The 25,529-nt window shown below is 45.3% G+C and overlaps 1 protein-coding gene across 1 annotated transcript; it reads left to right on the top strand.

The window, feature by feature from the left end:
* Nucleotides 1–5,752: 5,752 nt before the first annotated feature.
* Nucleotides 5,753–6,496, top strand: LOC307114579 (BTB/POZ domain-containing protein KCTD5-like; the record flags this gene model as incomplete). The annotated part of the gene is made up of 1 exon (XM_079797121.1): nt 5,753–6,496. The coding sequence occupies exon 1, from the start codon at nt 5,777–5,779 to the stop codon at nt 6,494–6,496; it is 720 nt and encodes a 239-aa protein (XP_079653247.1). The 5' UTR covers nt 5,753–5,776.
* Nucleotides 6,497–25,529: the final 19,033 nt, after the last annotated feature.

The raw sequence follows: 25,529 nt of genomic DNA, 5'->3' as shown, positions 1-25,529 counted from the left end.
CGCCCGCTTCTGGAGCATAAACAGAGCGGGGAGTACCATGAGACACCGCACCCCCAGCTCTCCTAGGCTCTCTCCGCACCCCCCCCCCCCCCCCCCCCCCCCCGTTTCTCAAAGCCCAGTTGATCCAGTATCTCCACTTCCCCTCCTCAGGCTTGGATGACAAGATGGGGTCAAGGGCATGGTCTGGAAGCCCACCGCACCTCCCAACCCTTCGGCTTCCCGTCCCCTTTTTGTCTGCCCCTCTCCCCTGGTCAGAGCCCCCCGGGAAGGGGGCGGGGGTCAGAAGGGACAGGCCAACGCCCTCCCTAAGTGCGTCAGGGGGAGAAGGGACCCAGTCCACGCGGAGGGGCCTTTGCCACTCACCGTGAAGTAGGGGCGCGGGCCCAGGGCCGAGGTGAGGGGTCACGCGCCCTCCCACAGGTCCCCTCTTCCAGCCCGGCCCAGGGCGGGGGTGTGGGAACAGCTAGCCCGAGCCCTTAATCTACCTAAGCGGCTTAGCGTCCCTTAATCAGGCGGGCAGGGGCTGGAGGAGGTTGGGACTTGGGGGGGTGGTTATCTGTCCTGGCTTCCAGATTCTTCCCCCCCAAACCTCCCAACGCCGGATCACAACCCCAGCATAAAAGAAGCTACAGGTCCCCCTTTCAGGCTGCGGCCACTCTACCCTGCTCAGCCCGAAAGGTGACAAGATTGTGCCCACGGACACCTGTGGGCTCTCCCTCCATCTTCTGTTTCCCGCTTTGCCAGTTAAAGCCCAAGCCCCACCTCTTGGCTGGCGAAGTCCGTACCCCAGAGACCAAACCCAAACCCGCCCGCCTGCCTGCCTTCTCCTGCTGCCCACGCAGGAACCTCTGACACCCACCTCTCCCAGCCCGGAAACCACTGGCTTGGCCGTGGGAAGGCAGAACCCCCGGGGGCAGGGGAGGAACTCGGCCTTGAGCAGATCTAGGTGCAGATTCCTCCTTCCTGACTCTGTGACGTTGGGAAAATGGCTTCCTCTCTTGGAGGTTTGTGTGAAAGTCACCTGTGACAATGAATATAATTTCCTAGATGACAAAAATAAATCGATTTTAAAGAAGAATGTGATGGGCAACTTGCCCTACTGTATATCAAAATTTATACAAAGCTATAATAATTAAGATGCTTTATAGTATTGGTTTAGTGATAAACAAATAGACCAACGCGACAGACTGGAAAGCACTGAAAAACAACAACAACACAGCAAGCCCTGGCCGGTTAGCTCAGTGGTTAGAACATCGGCCTGCAGATCCAGGGGTCTCAGGTTCAATTCCCAGTCAAGGGCATGTGCCCCGGAGGCAACCAGTTGTTGTGTCTCTCTCACATAAATGTTTCTCTCTCTTCCCCCTCCTCCTTTCTCCCTCCTACTCTCTCTAGAAATCAATAGGAAAAATGTTCTCAGGTGAGGATTTTTTTTTAAAAATCACAGCAAAAAAATGGAAATTTGATATATGAAGAAATGGACATTTCTTATCAGTGGGGAAAGATTAACCTATCCCATAAATGGAGCTGATTAGTTAGCCAGAGGGGAGGGGGAGGGAGATATAGGATTAGATCTCCATCTCACACCACACAAAATCAATTTCAGGTTAAAAAACATACATAAAAACAAGCGAGGCTTGGTGGTTGAGCATGGACCTATGAACCAGGAGGTCATGGTTGGATTCCCAGTCAGGGCACATGCCCGGGTTTCGGGCTCTATCCCCAATATGGGGCATGCAGGGTGCAGCCAATCAATGATTCTCCTCACTGATGTTTCTGTCTCTCGCTTTCCCTTCCTCTTTGAAATCAATTTTTAAAAATGAAAAAAAAAAATTTTTTAAAGAGTGTTAAGATCTCAGGGGATTCTCTGTATGTTTGAAATATTTTATAATTTAAAAAATGTTTGCCCTAGCCAGTTTGGCTCAGTGGATAGAGTGTTGGCCTACGGACTGAAGGGTCCCGGATTCGATTCTGGTCAAGAGCATATGCCTGGGTTTCGGGCTCGATCCCCTGTAGGGGGCATGCAGGAGGCAGCCTATCAATGATTCTCTCTCATCATTGATGTTTCTATCTCTCTCCCTCTCCCTTTCTCTCTAAAGTCAATAAAAATATTTTAAAAAATATTTTAATTTTGAGAAAGACAAGTGTCACATGATCTCACTCATGTATGGAATCTAATGAACAAAATAAACTGATGAACAAAATAGATCTAGAAACATAGAAGCATGGAACAGACTGTGGAATCTCAGAGGGAAGGTGAGGGGGGGCGGTGAGTGGGTGGGTGGGAAGAGATCAAACAAAGAACTTGTATGCACATGTGCATAACCCATGGACACAGACAATAGGGTGGTGAAGGCCTGCGGGGGGGTGGGGAGGGGCAGACAGGGGGCCAACTAGAAGGGGTCAATGGAGAAAAAAAGGGGACATATGTAATACTTTCAATAATAAAGATTTAATTTAAAAAATTTTTAATTTTAAATGAAAACTTTTAAATTTTGACCTGTAGTAAAGTCTCAAAATTGATTAGGTGTCAATGTTCATTTATATAGTCCTGGGCATCCTACTTTCCATAAGGTTTTTTCCCCTTAAATCTCTCCTCTACTGTCACAACTTGGAATTGTGGGTAATCCACCCAACCCTTCCATTTCACAGATGATGAGACTGAGGCCCTGAGACTGACAATCTCCTGATTGTCCTCCAGGGTTCGTGAAATGACTGGTAATGTAGATAGGGATGAGGAGCAGAATTTTTTAAACTTTGTTTTTATAGTAAAACATGTATAATATAAAATTTACCATTTTAGACATTTTATAAGTGTACAATTCAATGGTATTAAATATATTCACGTGGTTTTGCCACATCACCACTACCCATCTCTGAAACCTTTTCATCATCGCAAACCGAAACTCCATACCCAGTAAACAGTAATTTCTCATTTCTCCCTCCCCCAGCCCCTGGCACCCACCATTCTACTATCTCTATGAATTTGACTACTCTAGGTACCTCATTTAAGTGGGATCATACAGTATGTGTGTCTTGCTTATTTCACTTAGCATAATGCCCTCAACATTCATTCATGTTGTAGCATGTGTCAGAATTTCCTTTCTTTTTAAGGCTGAATTGTATGTCTATACCACATTTTGTTAATCCATTCATTTGTCCATAGACACCTGAGTTATTTCCATCTTTTGCCTATTGTGAATAATTCTGCTATGAACATGGGTTGCAAACATCTGTTTGAGTCCCTACTTTAAATTTTTGGGGTATGTACCTAGAAGTGGAATTGCTGGATCGTATAATAATTCTATTTTTAACTCTTTGAGGACTCTGCCATACTGTATTTCCACAGCGGCCGAACCATTTTATATTCTAGGGGCAGAATATTTTAAATCCATCCTGGTCCCCATGCCAAGGTTACACAAGCCAGCCACCAGCCTGCCCAGCCCTCCCAGTGACTCAGAGCAGAGCTTGTTTATGTTTGTTTGTTGCCTGCTAAAAATGTGCTGAAGCAAAACACCCCTCTTACAGAAAGGGCAGGGCCCGCCCTTAAAGTAGCAGTTCCGTGGGAGTTACCAGAGGTCGGATTTATATTTAAAGTCCTATAAATAACCTCAGCTGCTGGTAGAGCTCCCTCTCCGGAAGGTCGGAAGGTCGTCGTTTCTCCGTTTCTTTAGAGGGAAAGGGAAAATATCTTTCTTCTGAGATTTTTCGTCCCTCCTCCACCCTCCATATAGTCATGAAATTTGGAGTAGACAGAGGAATTAGAACTTTCTGTTTGTGGAATCACTGCAGCAGTAAAAAAAAAAAGGGGGGGGGCGGGAGGGGAGGGCAATGATTTCTTAAAGTTTCAATGAGACAAAGGACTTTTAGTCTTTTTTATCCAACGTGGCCTGAATCTGAGAGGAGCAGACAAGTTGGGGTGGGGTGCGGGGTGGAAGTCTCATTCCTAAAAAACAATTCAGGTGGAGTTAAAAAATAACACTAAGTCCTAAAAATAGAAGGTGAAAGCCAGGATTCCATCAAACTGCAGTCTGTAATAGTTAGAGAATAGTGAGGAGAAAACAGAAATATATAGTCTCCCTATTAAATTAGAAAATAAAATTTAAATTACCATTTTTTTTGTTCTTTCTGCCTACAGAAACAATGCACATTTCTTGTACAAGTTAAAACATACGCATTTTGTCTTTTAATTGTTCCTGTAGGTTCTTCTATTATACCTTTAACTGGTTGTTGCTTATTAATTTCTATTTTTCTCTTTATAATATACCTTGGGCATTTTCCCTTGTTCTTATAGATTTACCTCATTTTCCCATGTTCTTGAGTATAGATTTACCTTATTTCCTTAAGTAGTGCTTTTCTGTTTAAATGTCTATAGACATTAGGGTCAGGAGATGGGAAGATTATTCTGAATTATCCAGATGGGCCCTAAATGCCATCACAACTGTCCTTACAAGAGGGAGGCAGAGGGAGATTTGAGAGAGAAGAAGGAAGCAAATGAGGACTAAAGCAAGATGCTATGTTGCTGACTTGGAAGATGGATGAAGGGGCCAGGAGCCACGGGTTAAAGGGACGTAACTCTGGAAGCTGGAAAAGGCCAGGAAATGGGTTTTCCAGAAAGCCTCTGAGAGTCTCCAGAGTGTGACCCTGCCAGCACCTAAATTTGGGCCCCGTGAAACTGCTTTTGGACTTCTGGCTTCCAGAACTATTAGCGAACAAACGTGCGTTGTTTTAAGCCACCAGGTTTATGGTAACTTGCCACAGCAGCCACGGGAAAGCAGTACTAGTGTATAGGCCTTTGTCTTTTTCTGTGTATGTGTATGGCACACCTGCAAATGTGGAGTCAGGATTAATGTGAGGAAGTTGGACTTACAGGTTATAAGGAAGGTACTTTTCCCAAAGAGCAGAAGTATGTTATGAAATAATTTTTAAATCAAGTCTTAGTAATACATTACATTTTATTTACCTTTAAAAATATTTTTATTGACTTCCGAGAAGAAGGAAGTGGGATAGAGAGATAAGAAACATCAATGATGAGAGAGAAGCATTGATCGGCTGCCTCCTGCACATCCCACACTGGGGAGTCCGAAACCCGGACATGTGTCCTGGCCAGGAATTGAACCATGACCTCCTGGTTTATAGGTCGACGCTCAACCACTGAGCCACACTGGCCAGGCTTCTCTTTTTGATGATAGCCATTCCATCATGTGTGAGGTGACATCTCATTGTGGCTTTTGGTTTGTCTTTTGAAACTTCTTCTCCACTCACCTCTCGCCCCCAATCAGAAAGTTGAAAAGAATCTAGATTCTAGAATTTTAATTTCAGATTTTTATTTTTTAATACTATGTCTTCTATTTTTATAATTCTTTCTAAAAAATCAATTGCATTACATTTCTCAAATATTTAGGAAGACAACTACGTTTTGTTGGTTTCCTTTCTCACCATTGTTTCTTTTTTGTTGGGCTTTACCATTACTGTGTTCTTGATTCTGATTTGCTTGTGTAGCAGGGTGGTATATTTGCACACACATTCAGGTATGCATATGATGGAGATGCTTTATGTTTATGACTGATCTTGTCTCCTTCCTTTCTCATGCTGACAGCAGGAGAAAATACACTAACTTAATGAATGGTTAATGGACTCTGTTTCCTCCAGAACAGACACTCTCCTTGGAATAAATACAGGGTGGGGCAAAAGTAGGTTTACCGTTGTTCATAGGGAAAATAACACAGTAATTAATAAATATTCTGGAAGGGGAGCTGTGGCTGGGCTTGCTGGGATCATGGCGGAGAATCACTGCGAGCTTCTACAGCCGGCTCCAGGCGGTTTCGGGGCGGGGTTGGGGGGCGGCTTGTGCCGCCGCTGCAGCGTGGGGCTCGGCGCCCTGGCCCAGCGCCCCGGAAGCGTGTCCAAGTGGGTCCGGCTCAACGTCGGCGGCACGTATTTTCTCACCACCCGGCAGACGCTGTGCCGGGATCCGAAATCTTTCCTGTACCGTTTGTGCCAGGCCGACCCCGACCTGGACTCGGATAAGGATGAAACAGGTGCCTATTTAATCGACAGAGATCCCACCTATTTTGGGCCTGTGCTGAATTACCTGAGACATGGAAAGCTGGTCATTAACAAAGACCTTGCAGAGGAAGGAGTGTTGGAGGAAGCGGAATTTTACAATATCACCTCACTAATAAAACTTGTAAAGGACAAAATTAGAGAACGAGACAGCAAAACATCACAGGTGCCAGTGAAGCATGTTTACCGTGTACTTCAGTGTCAGGAGGAGGAGCTCACGCAGATGGTGTCCATCATGTCCGATGGCTGGAAGTTTGAGCAGCTGGTCAGCATTGGCTCTTCCTACAACTATGGGAGTGAAGACCAGGCCGAGTTCCTCTGTGTGGTCTCCAAGGAGCTGCACAACTCCCCGTATGGCACTACCAGTGAGCCCAGCGAGAAAGCCAAGAGTGATGACGAGGAGACGGGTCACGATGGGAATGACTCAGATTAAGTGTAAATGTCCTGGCCCCAGCTGCTCCTCACTTCTTTGCCACCTCCCAGACTCTTCTCATTGCCTGAGATTCATAGGCCCAGCTGGTTCCAGAACCCAACTTCGTTCTCTGTTAGCAGGAACCATCTGGCCTACTCTCTTGTCTTGCACACAGGAAGTCGAGGCCCAGAGAGGGCAGGTTGAAGATTTTGCAAGAACGAGGTTCAAGGATGTGAGGAGCACAATGCTGACAGCTGACGAAACGTTTTACTTTTCCCAAGATGAAATGACCGCCATGTCGAGGAAGCTTGGCCGTGAGAAGAAACCTGCTTTTGACAATTTTCTATAGAGATCTGGGTGTGAATCCTTTTTTTGCCTCTGAGGTGGGTGGTGAGAGACGTGACCAGCTGTCCAAGGCCGGGCATCCCCCACTAGGAGGAGGTGTGCTGGCCAGGCAGGCGTTGCTATGGGAGCCTTCGCTCGATTTTTTCCAAGTGCCACACAGGCCCGAGGAAGGATGCTCCTGACCAACCCCTTTAATCACCGAAGATCATTTAGAGGACAGCGTTCTTGGTGCTACACAAACAGTCTGTAACGGAGCCTGGGCCTTGCTGGTAGCAAGTGGTCGCAGTGCTGTGGCCCCGGGCTCTGGGTGTCTGCTGATCACCCACACCGCACCAGGCCCTGGTTCTCTGGTCAGAGAGTCATGCCTAGGTATGATTGGTTTCTCACAGCCTTGGGCAGCTTTTGACAGAGGTGGCCTCTGTATGTTCACTACTTCCTGGACCCCCACCCCAAGGCTGGGCCTCCTTCAGAGCCATGTTCCCCTGGCCTGACCTGGCCTGGAACAGTCAAGTCGTCTTCACTTGTATTTTCCAGGCAAGAGACCTTTGCATCTCTTATTTCCAGTGTGGATAGACTTCCCAATGTTTTTACTTTTTAGAAACGCCTAAAAGTGTTGCTGCATTTTGGATTGATCTGTTAAGTCCTTTAAAGGGAGGTAGAAATTTTATTTTGTTCCTCCCACCCATGGGCTCTTGGAGGAGCTGGCGCTCGTCAGTGCCTTTGTCTCGCCTGGGCTGGAGGTCAGGCAGGAGGCCTGTCCACCTGGCTTCTGGAGCTGAAATTCCGGGTCATGTTGAAAATTGGATGTTTACAGCGCATCACAAATATTTCTCTTTCTTGCCGGCTCTTTCATTTTCTTTGTATAACTATGCAGTTCTCTGATATTTCTGGGATGTTTGAGACTCCACACATGGGCTCTGCCCACCTTACATGACATTGGAACTACAAGGATTCCTCTACAACCTGCTATCCACATGCTTTGAGAACAGACCTTTCTGAGCTGGTCGTGGAAACAGCCTGGGGGACCTGGCTCGGACAGGCAGCTCTCTGCTTTCTGACCTAGGGCTTCCCCGGGAGCTGTGCACACCGACACCGGGGCTGCTGACATGTCGGGCAGAGGCTCTGGCACGTCGAGTTTCAAATGCTTCCGGAGGCATCTCACCTGTGCCCTCTTCTCCTTTGCCAATAAATAACCTGATTAACCAAGTTCTCCAGCACCTAGGACTTACCTACTCCTTTTGTAAGGTCTGTTGTATGTTGTTAAATGTTTGGCTTCAACCATTTATAGCGACCTTTCTATAGGGCATATTTAGCCCCTGGTGACCCGTTCTCCTCATGGAGCCTTGGGAGGAGGGCGGCCTTTGTGGGCCTCAGGGTATACCTGTGGGGCACTGCTGGCCGCTTATTGTTGTTTAATTTGTGACCTTGACATCATAGATAGGATTTTTTTTTTAATTTAAAGATATTAAGACTTAATTCACTAAAATTTATTCTAAGGGGATATTTATACTTTTATACTTTTTTAGGTATCGTATTTTATCAGCTGACAGTTTAATGCCTAAGTTTCCCCTAAAAATAGCAAATAAAATTGTGTATTTATGAATGAGCAAAAAAATAAATAAATAAATAAATAAATAAATATTCTGAATTTCTAACAACACTTTCTTTTTCTGTGATTTCTTTCCTTTTTCTATAACTGGTTGGTTTGGGGGGGTATTTTTTATTGTAGTAAAATATATATAACCAAATATTGACATTTTAAGCATTTTAAGTGTACTGTTTAGAGGCAGTAAGTGCATTCACAATTTTGTTTAAACATCATCTCTGCCTCCACCCAATGTTTTTCATCATTCCCAATGAAAGCTCTGTACCCTTTAAACAATTTCCCCTTATCCCTTCCCTCTAGCTCCCCTGGTAACTTCCATTCTACTTTCTCTCTCTATAAACTTGCCTATTCTAGGGACCTCATATAGGTGGAGTCATACAATATCTGTCTTTCTGTGTCTGGCAATTTCACTTAGCTCAATGTTTTCAGGGCTTATCCATGTGATAGTATATATGACAATTTCATTCCTTCTTATGACTGAATAATATCCCACTGTAGCTATATACCACATTTTATATACCAGGTAGTTTTTATGAATGTGATTGCGAATGACCCACGTCCCACATGGTTCAGGGTTTGGGCTCTGGAAGAGGGGCTGCACGCAAATGAAAGAGACGAGACAAGAAATAATTTGGAAATATTGGGGGACCAGGCGTGAGCCCAGCTCAAGAGGAAGGACTCTGCTTGGGTGCTGGCCCTGCCATCCCTTTATTCAATTTTGGGATACACCTATAGTAAGGTGACCAGATCGTCCTGATTTTGGCGGGACAGTCCCGATTTTTATCAATTTGTCCCGCGTCCCACGGCTTTTTAAAAAAGTTCCTATTTTTTGAAAGATTATATAGGGACTTTTTTAAAACGCCGTGGGACGCGGGACAAATTGTTAAAAATCGGGACTGTCCCGCCAAAAGCGGGACGATCTGGTCACCTTAACCTATAGCCCTTAGGCAGGCAATTTCCAGTAACAGGCAGACTATCTTATCAGTAGGATTTACATGACTGTCAGGTGGGGAAGTTGCTTCAGCTACCATTGTCTCGACTGGGTGCATAGCTCTGACCTTTGCCAGAGCTCAAGGGTCACCAGCATTCCGGGGTCCTTGTCCACACCTCTCTGCTAGTGAAGACACTAGGCGGTTTCCCACATGTGATTTTCTGTCACAAACATTTTTGAGGATGTTAATTTGAATATTTTAATACATTTGTATTTCCTCCATTCCACTGGGGAGCGTTCTTTTCCAGATTGTCCTTCCTGACCCTTCTTCTTTTCTTCTCCTCCTCCTCCTCCTCCTCCTCCTTCTTCTTCTCTCCCTTCTTCTTCTTCTTCTTCTTCTTCTTCTTCTTCTTCTTCTTCTTCTTCTTCTTCTTCTTCATATCTTTATTGATTTCAGAGTGGAAGGAAGTGGGAGAGAGAGAGAAACATCAATGATGAGAGAGAATCATTGATTGGCTGCCTCCTGCATGCCCCACACTGGGAATCCAGCCCTGATCAGGAATCCAACTGTGACCTCCTGGTTCATAGGTCGATACTCAACCACTGAGCCGGCCAGGCCCTGACCCACCTTTTTAAGGAGGTTAATGGTCCTTAAAACTTGTAAGGTGATTCTCCCTAGTCTATTCACACTTATGTGTGGTGGTGGAAGCGGGAGAATAGAGGTTGCTGTGGGCTCCTTAGGTATTTGCACAAATCTTTTGCTTCCTCTATTTCTGCTCTCTGCTCCCCACTACCACCCTGGCACAGTGAAGGGCTGGCACCACAGTTGGGTGCTATGTGAGTGGAGATAGTGCCAACAGACACAGTTACCTGAGACAGAGCGCCCCACGGATAAGGCAGGGGCTGAAGGGGCTGGAGCAACAGGCCCAAGGGCACCATTCTGTGGAGCCAAGGTGGAGCAGGGCCACTCTCTCCCCAGCCTCCCCTTCTCTGGCCTCAGCAAACCCAGTGGACCTCTGAGTTGTCTGTGTGCAGCAGGGTCAAGTAACTGTGGCAAGGGCTGGATTGGGGTGGCAGCTGGGTTGGGGTGGCAGCTGGGTTGGGGTGGCAGCTGGGTTGGGGTGGCAGCTGGGTTGGGGTGGCAGCTGGATTGGGGTGGCAGCTGGGTTGGGGTGGCAGCTGGGTTGGGGTGGCAGCTGGGTTGGGGTGGCAGCTGGGTTGGGGTGGCAGCTGGGTTGGGTGGTGTCTGAAGTGGTGGCAGGAATTTGCTGGAACGCTGCACACATTGCCTCTCTGGCTTCCCCACCCACTCCTGTACCTGCTTTGGCAAGTTCTCACAGGCTCCGTGACTGAGGAAGAACAGCACAATGAAGTGGGCACCAGCACAGCTCAAAAACCCTTTTGCCCGGACACGTAGGCCCTCCCAGGCCTGGCGCTGGAGTTGGCGCCTTGCTGTGCTCTGAGAAACGTTCCCACCTTCTCAGGAGAGCGGGGAGCCCTTCTGTGGGGGGTTCTCCACACTGCTTACCTCTCTCCCAACAGAAAAATACGTTTCCTCAAATCCCTCCGATATTCTGTTCTGTTGATGGCATTCTCTGTGCGTTTTTGGTTTGCCGGATTGGATCTTTTTTCTTTCTCTTTTTCATGTTGTACTTCTCCCTTTGATCATTTCCATGGGATGTGGGGAGAAAAGAGAGGTCAGTGTGGGGAACAGTCCTTGAGACCAGAAGCCAATGACGTATACTTGACAGGATTTTAAAATTCCAGTTCATTACTGTTGTCTATTTCTCTTCTATATTTTTCCTTTTTCGATGGTTATAAAAATTAATTCCTAATGGTCTAGCACATTCTAAATTCACTGTATGATTTTGGGACGCATTTTGTTCAGGATCATAGTTCTGAAGTACAAAGTATTATGGGAAAGGGCTGTGATCAGGATTATAAATAACAGCAGGTAGATACTTTTTTGGACAAGGAAAGTTGTTCTAAATTAACCTAGATGTGTGCAGACTGTTGGGACACTTGGTGGATTGAAATAAAGGCATATTATCCAGAATGAGAAATAATGTCTTCCACCAGGGGGAGCTGTAGGGCTATGGCTGAAGTGGGGTTTTTTTTGTTTTAAAAGAGAAATGTTTCTTTAAGTATTTCTTGGGCCATTTTAAAACAGGATTCTCCTGATAGATTCAGGCAGGGACACAAGACCAAACAGGCTAAGGCAGGAAGCCTTAGTGGGTTCTTCTAACTGAACATTTACGGGAGAGTATAGACGTTAGGCACAGCTGGACTCAGATTTAAACAGCCCCATCCTTCCAGGCTTAAGTTCAACCAAGACCCCACTTACCTAATGGCTTCCATGGTAACCACACAGGAACCTTATTTCCTTTCATTTGCACTTTTATTTTTTTTTTAATATATTTTTATTGATTTCAGAGAGGAAGGGAGAGGGAGAGAGAGAAACATCAATGATGAGAGAATCATCGATTGGCTGCCTTCTGCACGCCCCCCACTGGGGATCGAGCCCACAACTTGGGCATGTGCCCTTGACTGGAATCGAACCCGGGACCCTTCAGTCCGCAGGCACTCCATCCACTGAGCCAAACCAGCTAGGGCTGCCCTTTTATTTTGATTTTTTTTTCAAACTGGCCTCACCTGGAGCCCAGACTCTCCCTCTCCCTTGCTTAATCATTAAGCCGTTGGGACAATGACGTTCTGGTCAGCATTCAGTAGTTTTTGAAGAACCGCCTCAGGTCTGTTGACCACAGAGAAAGAGTTTTGGCCAAAGTAGAGATAACATCCTCTAGGCCTCAGTTAGTTTCAGCTCAAGAACAACCCCACAAACTGCACCTTTGTGAGACCGGACGAAGCAACACCTTGGCTGACATCAGGACCAGATGCAATGACCAACTACCCCCTACCCTAGTGCTTACCGATCAGTAGACACCACGACCCTGACCATGACCCTGACTCCCTTAGTCATAATGATTAACGATTTTCCCCTGGAAGTCATCGGGGAGTCGGGTCTTTGAGTATGAGCTCCTGTGACCCCAGGCATGGTGCCATCTCCTTAAGAAATCCTCACTCTCTTGGCTACAAACTCCTGTTCATGTCTATTGGGCTTTGATGCACGCAGGCAAATGGACCCCTTCAGTCCGGTAACACCACGGAAGCCTGAGAATTGAGTCTCTGGACTCTGACGCTCCCCAGCCCATGGCAGTCCCTGGGCGGCGTGATAGATTGGCAAGGCCTGGGTCCCCTGGGGCTGAGGGTGGAGCCAGCCTAGCCCAGACGACATGAACAGAGGGTGAGGGAGGAGAGGTCTGCGGACAAAATCAGGCTCTGCGGGTGCTGGACAGGCCTCAGAAACCACGGTGAGGACACAGGGAGACGGAGTGAGATCGGGCCGAGCTGGGAGACAGGATACAGAGCCCAGCCTGCAGGAGCAGCTTCGGGCCAGGAGAGAGCCTCCTTTTCCAGCCACTGTGACGAGCAGGCTCTGCCGAACTAGTGACACAGGCATGGAGCAGGCAGGGGATGACACGGTTGGCATTTGGCCCTGTGAGGGCGTGACTAAAGGAGGTGTGTTCCACGGGACACAAGGAAGGCAGAGGACTAAGAGGAAGAGTGATGAGTGAATTGACCTTGGGGATGCTGACGTCATGAGAATGAGAAGATGGAGCGCGGATGAAGAAGAGGCTGTGCTCACTGGTCAGTAGATGGTGATGTTCATCAGGGAACGGAGACGTGTTCCCTTAAGGAAGCAACGGGGAGAGAGGAGGCCAATGACCCCAAACCTCCCCACTCCAGGGTATGTGGAGTCCGGGAGGAGCTTCTGGGCAGAGGAGCTCTTGGGTGAAAAAGGAAGTGGAGGGGAAATTCCGTGACTATGTTAATGCAGGAGAAACTTTGGATTAAACAGGGCAGAGTAAACAGATCTGTTCACCTCCTCTCCCTTCCAAAACCTCACTGAAATGACAGTACAGGAATTAAGAAGGCATGAATCCATAGGCCACAAAGAATGGGGGAGGGAACGAGAGCAGACAGGGAAGTCAGCATTCTGGAACCTGGGGATGGATGATCTGTCACTGACTCCGCAGAGAAGAGAAGAGAAAGCTCAAACCCAGTGCTGGCGGGACAGACACCAAAAAAGCAGATCCTGGAAGCCCTGGTAACTGGAAATGTCAGGTGTTTTGTCTATTGCTTGTTAAGTAATAAAATACCCCAATGTCTTGTGTCTTGACGCACCGGCCATTTGTAATTTCATGGCGTGGATTGATGGGCGTCGCCTGGGCAGTTCCGCTGCCCTTGACGCTGGCTGGGCCCCGAGCTGGTCCCGGGCATGGCCGGCAGCGGGTGCTGCTGGAGTCTGGTTGCTCAGCTGGGCTGTGGGTTAAGGACCTTTTTCCTTCTCTTTCTAGCGTCTCCCTGTGGCTTGGGCTTCTGCTGCCATGATAGCATGGAATGAGCTGATGGTTAGCTAATTCTGTTCTTCCTCAGGCCAGGCCTTTTCCCAACTCAGTGGAGTATTGGTGTTGGTATCTTCAGGAGACTGTTTACATAAGGTAGTTGAATCTTAGAAACGAGGTCGTTGTTGCACCATATTGGAGCAGTAGACATAACCTGGAAAATAAGAGTCAAAAGACATTGGCACATGCTAAAGTCCTACCCAGTCATTAACAGCTAGTCCAGCCCATCAACATTGTATAAGCACAGTGTGTTTCGGAGAGACAACACTCAGTTTGCAGGCTTTCGTTTGACTTTGTCAGGTTCTGAAAGCAAGATCGGTCTTAGTAACACATAGCTTCGCTGCTCCATGAATTCTACATAACTGAGCAAAGAGACAAGGCCATCTCTTGCTCTGAGTCTCTCTTGAGGCATCATGTAATACTGAATTTCCCTCACTGCAGAGTTCATTTATTCATTCCTTTACGCACAGCTACCTTTTCTCCTCTCCACTTATATCCAAACTTTCCCACCTTTAAAAAAATAATTATTCTTTTTTAAATATATTTTTATTGATTTCAGAGAGGAAGGAAGAGGGAGAGAGAGATAGAAACATCCATGATGAGAGAGAATCATGGATCGGCTGTCTCCTGCAAGTCCCCCACGAGGGATCAAGCCCACAACCCAGGTATGTGCCCTTGCCCGGAATCGAACCTGGGACCTTTCAGTTCGCAGGCTGACGCTCTATCCACTGAGCCAAACCGGCTAGGGCAAAAAAATAATTCTTTATTGTTGAAAGTATTACATATGTCCCCTTTTATCCCCCATTGACCCCCTCAGCCTGTCCTCAGCCCAGGCCTTCAGCACCCTATTGTCTATGTCTATGGGTTATGCATATGTGCATATAAGGTCTTTGGTTGATTACCTCTCACCCACCCTCCCCTGCCTTCCCTCTGAGATTCCTCACTCTGTTCCATGCTTCCCTGTCTCTGGATCCACTCTGTTCATCAAAAACTTTTCCACCTTCGAAAGGGAAGTTAGTGTGGGTCACTGTGCTGGTCCAGAATGCCTCAGTTATACTATTCTAGCAAATGCTTCCTCCTCAGCCCACTCCCATGCACATGGGATAGGATGTACCTCTCTCCACGGGCTGTAGTCACCGTTCGGCCCAATTTTGTCAGATGAGGTAAAGACGCAATCCACCCCGTCAGGCCCGCGGGGGTTCTGACATAAAGAACGGTTCAAAGATGTAGTTACAGTTTCCTGCCTGGAATCCTCCTTGCCTCTGGCACCCACAGTCCGGGGACACTGTATCAGGTAGAAGAAAGAGAGAGTAAGGTGATGTGGGGAAGAGCTGTAATGGTGCATCCTCCTCCTCCTCTTTTCTCCCATCACCCAGAAAAGTGGAGGAACATTCCTCGTGGCAACTCCCCCTTCCTCCCTAACATTGAATGTGAGCACACACTGATGAAGGTGTGGGAGCCAGCACTTCAGGCCTTTGTCTCCCTGTTTCAGACAACAAAAGCTTCCCTTGTCTGTTCCAATTCCTATCAGATGATTACTCTGAAGATGAAAATTGTATTTCTTGGTGCAAAGTATGTGACCTTACAGTACCAATTGGTGCGTTGTTTTCTGTTTAAATCTTTGGTAGTATTTTGAGCATTTGCATCAAGTGCACAGAGCCCTGTCCAGAGTAAGTGTCCATTCCCTTCAGGGCCCATTGGCAGCCGCCTGCAGTGCTTGGCTCTCTTATTGGCCGATAGGACAGTTCTTTTTTGTTTGTTTGTTTTTTTGCGGGCCCCCCCGCCCCCCAGGACAGTTCTTTTTGACATTTTGTGTCTCTGAGGGTGCAGATGTCTCCATTCAGCCCATCTCTGTTTTGCTGCAGTACGCACCCCTGTCCACTCATGTCATGGACCTGGGCGGCCCCCTCAAGCAAGCACAGCAGGAAATGCACTTGCAGATTCCAATCACCACCCAGTCCTGGAAGGGAGGTCTTCCGACGGGCTTTGCCATGTCCTACTTTAATGCAGCCCTTAAGTTTTCATAGTGATTTCCATGGAGCAATGAGCCATATGGCCATCCCTTTCACAGTCCAGTTTTCCATTGCCCTTTTGCATAACCCCACGGCTAGGCCATTAGGCACCATCCAGGAGTTGGTAAAAACGAAAACAGAGCACCAAATAGCATGCAATGCAGCCCGCTGAGCTGAATTAATTTACCGTCTTCCGTTAGAGTGATGGTCCCCCAAACAGGGTGCTTTTTGTTCATCTTGGAACTGCCACCCATAAACCAAGAAGCTCCTTGTTGGTAACTGGAGAGCTGTTCACAGGCCCTGCCCACGGGGCCCAAGGGGCCTGAGGATCCAGCACCATTTCAAGTGGTTCCAAAGCCGGCCCTAAGGGAACAGGTAGTAGCTCTTTCCTCCCCCTGGTAGCATGTTCCTTATGAAACACTTCTGGGCACTGCCCTCCCCGTTAGAGTGTTTCTCCAACATCACTCAAGACATTATGGGCATTTCAGGTTCAAGACAATTGTATAACCTTCAGTCACGGGGCAGTTTCAGTTAATGTCCAAAAGCAAGCTAGTAATTATCTCTCAAATGGAAAATTTTGGGTCCAAAATCCCAGTGGTCCTTGTTGAGTGGTGCTTTTGCCATAAATAGCCCCGGTCTGTGCTGCACACAGGGCTGTCCCCACCAGCACTCTAGCTTCCAGTGGGGCATTAATTAAAGGGGTAATCTCCTTTTGTCTACCAGGTATTCCACACTGCTTCAAATTAACAACCTGTGTGGGCTCAGGCAATTTACTAGTTCCCAGTCAGTATCGGCAGAGGGCAAATTGACAGGCCTTCTGTTATGCAATGCTGGATAGGGGACGCATTCTTCAGTCACACTATCCATCCCCATAATACATTCAAATAAAGGAGACAAAACCCCTTCACATAGAGTCTGTTCAAACACGACAACTTTCACCCAAACTTCCACTTTAATCTCATCCATGCTGCATCCCCGTTTCCTTTCGATTGAACTGCAGTCCCTGTTGGGCCTCGCCCACAGGTTTTGGAACCACAGTGTATGGAGCTTCAGTGTCGGAGTCCTAGAAATGTCTCTTCTCTATGCCCGGGCCGTGTTACCCAGGCATGTGCACGTGGCCTTGAATCCCCGGGCAGGGGTAAGGCCAAGGGACTCAGACCTTTTCAAATGTCTTTATTTGACTAGATTGGGAGGCCATGGTCTCAGGCGGACTGAAGTACGGTTTCTCATTGTCATCTTTGCCTGCTCCATTTTCCAGTTCCTCCAAACTACTGTGAATAAAGCGATTTGTTTAGGGTCCCTCAGTGTCGGTGGATCAGCATGGGCTTCCCCCCAAATCCTGCGTGCTGCTTTGACCTGCCCCTGTCTGCTTTATCCATTCCATTTCTTAATTACCATTTAATGATTTACACCTTGCTGGGATGAGGCCCTAAACTCTCCTCTCTCTTTCTCTATCCATAATAATAAAAACATAATATGCTAATTAGACCGGACATCCTTCCAGACAACCTTCCCAATGAAGCCGGGGCTGCGAGGGAAGCCCGGGTCCCAGGTGCCAGAGGGAAGCCGGTGCCGGCAGCCAGGGGAAGGAAGGCCTACTCTTGCATGAATTTCGTGCATCGGGCCTCTAGTTGTCTTATAAATCAGTCTAACTTTCTTTGCTATGTTGTTTCAGCATAGTTTTAGCGTTGGTAGTGGCCCTGAGGCTAGCAGCTGTAACTCAGATTGTTAACCCTGGCCAATTCCCTGGCCAGCACTTTTTATATGGGGATGTTGTCCACCTTTGTATATGGGGATTTTTGCCAATCTGTGAGGTAGGAAAAAATGGTGTCTCACTATAGGTTTATCTTATGAGGAAGTTTGACCTTCTTTTCATGTGTTTAAAGACTTATACAATATCTCCTTTTTGTGAACTACTTCTTCATATTCTTTGCTCATTTTTTTTTTCTATTGTAGTGGTGGTCTTTTTCATCTCAGTTTCTAGAAGCTCTTTGTGTATTAGAGTTAGCACATATTTATCCCAGATTATTGTATGTCTTTTGACTTATATACAATTTAATTAAACTTTTTAAGTAAAAATTGATACAGAGTCATCTCATGTACCCTTTACCCAACTTCCCCCAATGGTAACATCTTGAAAAACTATAGGGCAACATATTTCGAATTTTTTTCCACACAAATGTTTGGGGATTTTGTTGTGGTGTTGTTATTGTTGTTTTTTAATCCTCACCCAAGGATATGATATGTTTATTGATTTTAGTGAAGGGGGGGGGGGAGAGAGAGAGAAAGAGAAAGAGAGAGAGAGAAATCAGTTGGTTGCCTCTCATATGGGCCCTGACCAGGGATTGAACCTGAAACCTAGGTATGGGCCCTGACGGGGAATCAAACCCCCAACCTTTTTTTTTTTTTTTTAAATATATTTTATTGATTTTTTACAGAGAGGAAGGGAGAGGGATAGAGAGTTAGAAACATCAATCAGCTGCCTCCTGCACAGCCCCTACTGGGGATGTGCCCGAAACCAAGGTACATGCCCTTGACCGGAATCGAACCTGGGACCTTTCAGTCCGCAGGCTGACGCTCTATCCACTGAGCCAAACCGGTTTCAGCACCCCTAACCTTTTTGTTGTACGGGATGATGCTCCAGCCAACTGAACAACCCAGGCAGGGCTGTGGTGGTGGGTTTTTTGTTTGTTTCAGATAGTGGAATTCATCTAAAGCTTCTGGATGGAATGTTACAAAGCTCCTCTTGCAATATTTATGTCACCACTAGAGGGAGCAGCTATTACCATGAATCTCATAGTTTAGCAGGAAAAGGGATTCCTAAAGAGATCTCTTTTCCTCAGGAGTTGTCTCTAGTCCCACGTGGTGACTTTTGCTCTCCCCAGAGCCCACTTCTTGCAGCCCAGCCTCTGGCCATGGCCTGGTGGTGTAGGTTCTGGCCATATGCTACTGCACTCAGCTACAGACACAGCTGCTGGGGGCTCCTGACAGGGCCTGATGGTCTCACCCTGGAGCCCCTCGGCCCCAGGAGTCAGCTCAGTGACTGGATACACAGGCATGGCTGGCAGGGCCATTTCCAGGGCCCCTTGGGCTTTGGGCAAACCTCTCGGGGGTTAGCTCCTCAAGTCCGGGAGCCTCTTCCTCTCTGTGGCTCTGCTGCCTTTTCCCCTCTTCAGATTCAGGGGCTTTGAAGTCAAACTCATCCTCAGGCTGCTATCGATCACCTGCCATTTCTGCTGCTTAAGCCACAATTACTGGGCTTCCTACACTTGACCTGTAATTGAATTTTCCTGGGAACTCAATGACAAGATTGATTCAGCCTAATTGAGTCAAAGATCAACTCTCCCTGCCATTCATCTAGTCCCTGTCTCTGCCTGGCTCTCTGAACTGAGGCTATGAGACTTTCACAGTTTTGTTTAAAAAGTCAAGAATGAACTGACACCTTTTAAGTAGCATTTCTTCAAATGATACTACTAAATGTTGCGTTTATTTGCCTTCCCTGTCTTGGCCAGTTGAGAGCAGAGGAAATTTCTGTTTTTAAAGTTGCTTATGTTCTCTTCACTTGAATGCTAAAATGCAGTTCTAAAAAAACTCTGGCCTCCTTCAAAAGCAGGTTTGAAAATGAGTAGGAAATCAGCTTGTAAGTTAGCAATTTCTTCTTTTATGTTTTCATGATACAACTCAATAATAAAAAGACAACACAATTTATAAAAGGGCAAAGAATCTGAATATACATTTCTCTAAAGATATAAATATGGCCTGGCTGGTGTGGCTCAGTGGTTGAGCATTGACCTATGAACCAGGAGGTCAGGGTTTGATTCCCGGTCAGGGCACATGCCCGGGTTTTGGGCTTGATCCCTAGCAGGAGGTGTGCAGGAGGCAGCCAATCAATGATTCTCTCTCATCATTGATGTTTCTATCTCTCCCTCTCACTTCTTCTCTGAAATCAATAAAAAATATATATTTTTTAAAAAGATATAAATATGGCCAACAGGCTCAATAATTTATGTTTATTTTTTATTTTTCAATTACAGTTGACATTCACTATTATTTTATATTAGTTTGAGGTGTACAGCATAGTGGTTAGACAATTATATAACTTATGCAATAATTCAAGTACCCACCTGGCACCATACATAATTATAGCTTTTTTTACCCACTTGTCTATTGATGGGCATTTGGTTTACTTCCATATCTTGACTATTGTAAGTAATGCTGCAATGAACATAGGAGTGCATGCATATTTATGAGTTAATTTTTTTTATTTCTTTAGCTATATACCCAGTAGTGGAATTGCTGGGTCATAATGTAGTTCTATCTTTAATTTTTAAAAATATTTTTTATTGATTTCAGAGAGGAAGGAAGAGGGAGAGAGAGATAGAAACATCAATGATGATAGGGAATAATTGATCTGCTGCCTCTTGCATGCTTCCTACTGTGGATTAAGCCTGCAACCCAGGGAATGTTTCCTGACCAGGAATTGAACCCTGATTTCCTGGTTCATAGGTCGACGCTCAACCACTGAGCCACACCAGCTGGGCCTATTTTCAATTTTTTGAGGAACCGCCATACTGTTTTCCATAGTGATTGCACCAATCTGCCACAGTGCACAAGGGTTCCCTTTTCTCCACATCCTCGCCAACACTTGTTTGTTGATATATTGATGCTAGCCATTCTGACAGGTGTGAGGTGATACCTCACTGGGGCTTTAATTTGCATTTCTCTGATGATTAGTGATGTTGAGCATCTTTTCATATGTCTCTTGGCCATCTGTATGTTCTCTTTGGAGAAATGTCTCCTCAGGTCCCCTGTCCATTTGTTAATTAGATTGTTTGGGATTTTTTGATGAGTTGTATGAGTTCTTCATAAATTTTGGATATTAACCAAAATCCTCTCCCATTCAGTAGGTTGTATTTTCATTTTGTTGATGACTTTCTTTCTTGTGCAAAAACTTTTAGTTTGATGTAGTCTCATTTGTTTATTTTTCTTTTGTTTCCCTTATATTAGAAAAAATACTACTAAGAGAAATGTCAAAGAGTTTACTGCCTATGTCTTTTTCTAGGCGTTTTTTTTTTTTTTTGCATGTATCTGTCCAGTGTTCCCAACACTATTGAGTAGATTGTGAGTCTTACATTTAAGTCTTTAATACATTTTGAGTTTATTCTTATAAATGGTGCGTGCGGGAGGCAACCAATTGATGTGTCTCATGTTGATGTTTCCCTCTTTCTCTCTCTCTCTCCGTCTCTTCCACTCTGTCTAAAAATCAATGGGAAAAATATCCTCAGGTGATGATTAACCAAAAAAAGAGAAAAGAACTGTATGCACACACCCCAAGTCCAATAAAGTTAGAGAGGAAAAGAAGAGGATGGTAGGATATGAATATTTTTAGTATTTTTTCTCTTGTACTTTCCAAATGTCCTCATATACATAAATATATTATGTCCATAATAAAAATGCATACTCAGCCCAGCCGGTGTTGCTCAGTGGTTAAGTGTTGACCTATAAACCAGAAGGTCATGCTTCGATTCCAGGTCACGGTACAGGCTCTTAAAGTTATATCTCAATAAAAAGAAAAGTTAAAAATGTGTATCCCCTCCAACCTACTTTAGTTCTACTTCTAAGGAATCACCATAAGGAAATAATATGGGATCTTAGCACAAAGATTTCTGTACAAAGATGTTCAATACAACAATAATGTATTATAGCAAAACCTTACTGCCCAAACTAGGGGATTGATTACGCACAATTATGGCACATACATGTGATGTAATATTCTGCGGCCATCAGAACTTGGGATGTCTGAGAATGCTTGACAACCTTGAAAAATGTTCATATTCACACTATAAACTTATATGTAACTAATAACTAATACAAGTTAAAGGTGTGAAACATCCCAGCTGGTGTTGCTCAGTGGGTTAGAGCATAGTCCTGTGCATTGGAAGGTTGTGGGTTTGACTCCCAGTCAAGGGCATGTCCCTGGGTTGCAGGTTCAATTCCAGGCCCAGTGCACTAGTGTGAGTAGAAAACAAAAGTGGATACACATAAGAAAATGTGGAAAAGGAAATATAATACTGCATTTTCCTTGGCCTTGGAAATATGGGGCATGCATGCAAATGTTTCCCACCAGTGTCCTCTTTTTCTAGGATTAGAACTGAGACCTGGCCTCAGTGCTCCATGAAACCTCAGGTCTCCTTTGTGATTCTGGGCTTCAAGCAAATAAGTTCATACTGTGAAAATCATTAGGTTGATAGAAAACTCTCTACTGCAGTGGCTTGACTAAGACTAGAATTCCTCCAGGGGGAGCTGAAGTCCCTAAATTCTACCCCAAACTTGAAGAAGATTCTAAAATTATTGCTTTTGTTGAAGAGGAAAAACTTTCCCTCTACCCTCTTAAATTCAGTACCGAGGGTCTGTGAATTAAAGTAACAAAAGATAGATTAGCAAGGTTTATTCACATATGTATGCAGGAGCTGCTCAGGGCTGGGGATCAAACCTGAAACCCAAGTACGTGCCCTTGACCAGGAATTGAACCTGCGACCCTTTGGCGCTCAGGCCAACACTCTAACCACTTAGCAGCACCGGCCAGGGCTCAATTGTATTCTTGTTAAAACTGGCAGATGTAATCTTCTGTTTTATTTTTTAAAATATTTTAAATTGATTTCGAGAGAGAGAGGAAGGGAGAGGGGAGAGAGAGAGAGAGAGAGAGAGAGAGAGAGAGAGAGAGAGAGAGAAACATCGATATGAGAGTGGATCAGCTGCCTCCTGCATGCCCCCTACCAGGGATCAAGCTCGAAATCCGGGCATGTGACCTGGTGGCAACTTTGGGGTTCATGGGATGAAGCCCAACCAACTGAGCCACACCATCCAGGGCTGTTTTCTACTTTTAAAGCAACAAGTAATACATTTTTCAATTGTATACAGAGATTAACACCTCTCTATGATTTCCATAAGACAATTTGCTGATGTACAAAAGCCCCAATCCAGGCTAAATAAAGCAATTTTGGGGTGTCAATGTATAAATTACAAATGGCGGTCTATATGAAAAATACACATTAATGCCCTGGCCAGTGTGGCTCAGTTGGTTGGAGCGTTGTCCTGTACATGGAGGGTTTGATTCCTGGTCAAAGCACATACTCAGGTTTCAGGTTTAACCCCCGGTTGGGTGAAAATGGGAGGCAACCGATATTTCTCTCTCTCATCAATGTTTCTCTTTCTCATCAATGTTTCTCTCTCTCTCCCTCCTTCTCCCACTCCCTCTCTCTTCCTCTCTCTCTCTAAAATAAAGGGGGGAAAATAATATAAAATGAAGGGGGGGAAAGATACACATTAAAAAATCAAGGACGATTTATAATGGGGACTGAACCAGAACCTGGCATGCTGCCACCCCAACAGCTTTTGGGAGATTTTCTATTATCAGCTGATTAACATTTAAACCAGTAGCCTCTGAGTTGAAGCAGATAGCTCTCCATAATGTGGGTGTGTTCATCCAATCAGGTGAAGGCCTGAACAGAAAGAATGACCTCCCCAAGCAAGAAGGACTCCTGCCCGCAGACTGCCTTTGGACTCGAATTGCAGCTCTTACCCTGAGTCTCCAGCCTGCAGGCCTGCCCTCAGATTTTGGACCAGCCAAGATTCTGCAAGGACGCGAGCCAATTCCTTAAAATAAGTCTCTCTCTCTGTATGTATATTTATATATATACACACATATCCTGTTGGTTCTGTTTCTTTGAAGAATCCTGACTAATCCAACCTATAAATACTCATGCCCCATGTTTATCTTCACCAAAGACCCCACCCCATACAAAAGGGGTCTGCATACATTGCTGCACACAAACACTCAATTTATGGCTGCTGGTCGTTCTTCCCCAGTCAACCCAAAAGGCAGGGGAGATAAATTGTCAACATCAGCAACACCGACTTCCTGCACTGACACGACAGGACTGCAAGCGCCAGTGCTGAGGCCAAAGCGCATGGCTGGGAATCCTGGCTTTGGGGCGCAGAGCCTGCTGACATCATCTCAGCGCAGACGCAAGACAGTTTGTTCACCAACGCTTCACTATCAGGTATTATTAACGCTTCACTATCAGGTATTATTAACGCTTCACTATTAGGTATTATTAACGCTTCACTATTAGGTATTATTAACGCTTCACTATCAGATATTATTATCACATTATAATTTAAAAAAGAAAATCCATGTTCATGGTAAAAATAAAACGCAAACAGTAAAAAGTGGTACAAATGAAAAATAGAAGTTCTAATGAGAACAATCTAGAAGATAAGGGAGGCCCAGGTCTTTTTTTTTTTTTAATTATTGATTTGAGAGAGAGAGAAACATCTATTTGATGCATTCATTGGTTGCTTTTTTTAAAAAAAATGTTTTTATTGATTTCAGAGAGTGGAAAAGAGAGGGAGAGATAGAAACATCAATGATGAGAGAATCATTGATGGATCGATTGGCTGCCTCCTGCAAGCCCCCCACTGGGGATCAAGCCCACAACCCAGGCATGTGCCCTGACCTGAATCAGACCATGACCTCCTGGTTCTTGGGTCGACACTCAACCACTGAGCCACACAGGCCAGGCAATGGTTGCTTCTTGTATGTGTCCTGATTGGGGATCAAACCCGCAACCTTGGCATCAGGACAATGCTGTAACCAACTGAGTTCCCCGGTCAGGGCCCTTTAAAATTTTTTTTTAAAGTCCTTGATATAGCTAAATAATGCCAAAAGGAATTTAAAAAATTGCAGTATATTTTAAGCATTTGCATTTTAAATGTAATGCTTTCTTTGTACCAATATAAAAAGAACTGTACTCTTTAAGATGCTACTGTGTGATCATTTGAAGCTTTGTAAAGAACATGAACTATAGCCCTAGCCAGTTTTGCTCAGTGGGTAGAGCGTCGGCCAGTGAACTGAAAGGTCCCAGATTCGATTCTGGCCAAGGGCACATGCCTGGGTTGTGTTGTGGGCTCGATCCCCAGTGGGGGCCTTGCAGGAGGCAGCCGATCCATGATTCTCTCTCTCTCTCTCTCTCTCTCTCTCTCTCTCTCTCTCTCTCTCTCTCTCTCTCTCTCTCTCTCTCTTCCTTCCTCTCTGAAATCAATAAAAAATTTTAAAAAAAGAACATGAACTATATTGAGCATTAAGGTGCTTTTCAACTGACAGTCATCTTAATCTTCCCTCATTCCTAAGTCTGCCCTCTCTTACTTTGATGCCAAAAGTTCTCTAGGCTTTTGCACAGGCCCCAACTATTGGAGTGCTCCCTGTTACTTCACAGCAGCAACTTGCCACTGAGCTGACACACACACTCTTTTCCTGTTCTCCCTTGACAGTAACTTCATAAAATGTCACATGCTCAACATTAGTTTGTCGAAGGCATTTTGTCTTTGTCAGTGGGTATCTTTCTAGTACTTACTCTATGCATTTTATCAACATGTATGTTCACACATAGTTTTACATATACAGTTATGTTTAGTTTATTTTTCTAATTTAAATGCCATAATATATGTATTTTCTCCCTTACTATGAAATATTTGATATACAAGAAAAATGTATGTAATCTGCATAAATTATAAAGCACAATAACAAACACCCTTGTAATCACCAGCCAGTTGAAGAAATGGAATATCACCTACAACTGAAAGCCCCTGGTGTCCTCCCCCTCACATCACCTTCTTCCCCACCCCAGGGGCT

The sequence above is a fragment of the Cnephaeus nilssonii genome (assembly GCF_951640355.1).
Source record: "Cnephaeus nilssonii genome assembly, chromosome: 19".
Taxonomy (NCBI): Eukaryota; Metazoa; Chordata; class Mammalia; order Chiroptera; family Vespertilionidae; genus Cnephaeus; species Cnephaeus nilssonii.
The sequence above is the reverse complement of the archived record's forward strand: the minus strand, read 5'-3'. Positions and strand labels throughout refer to the sequence as shown.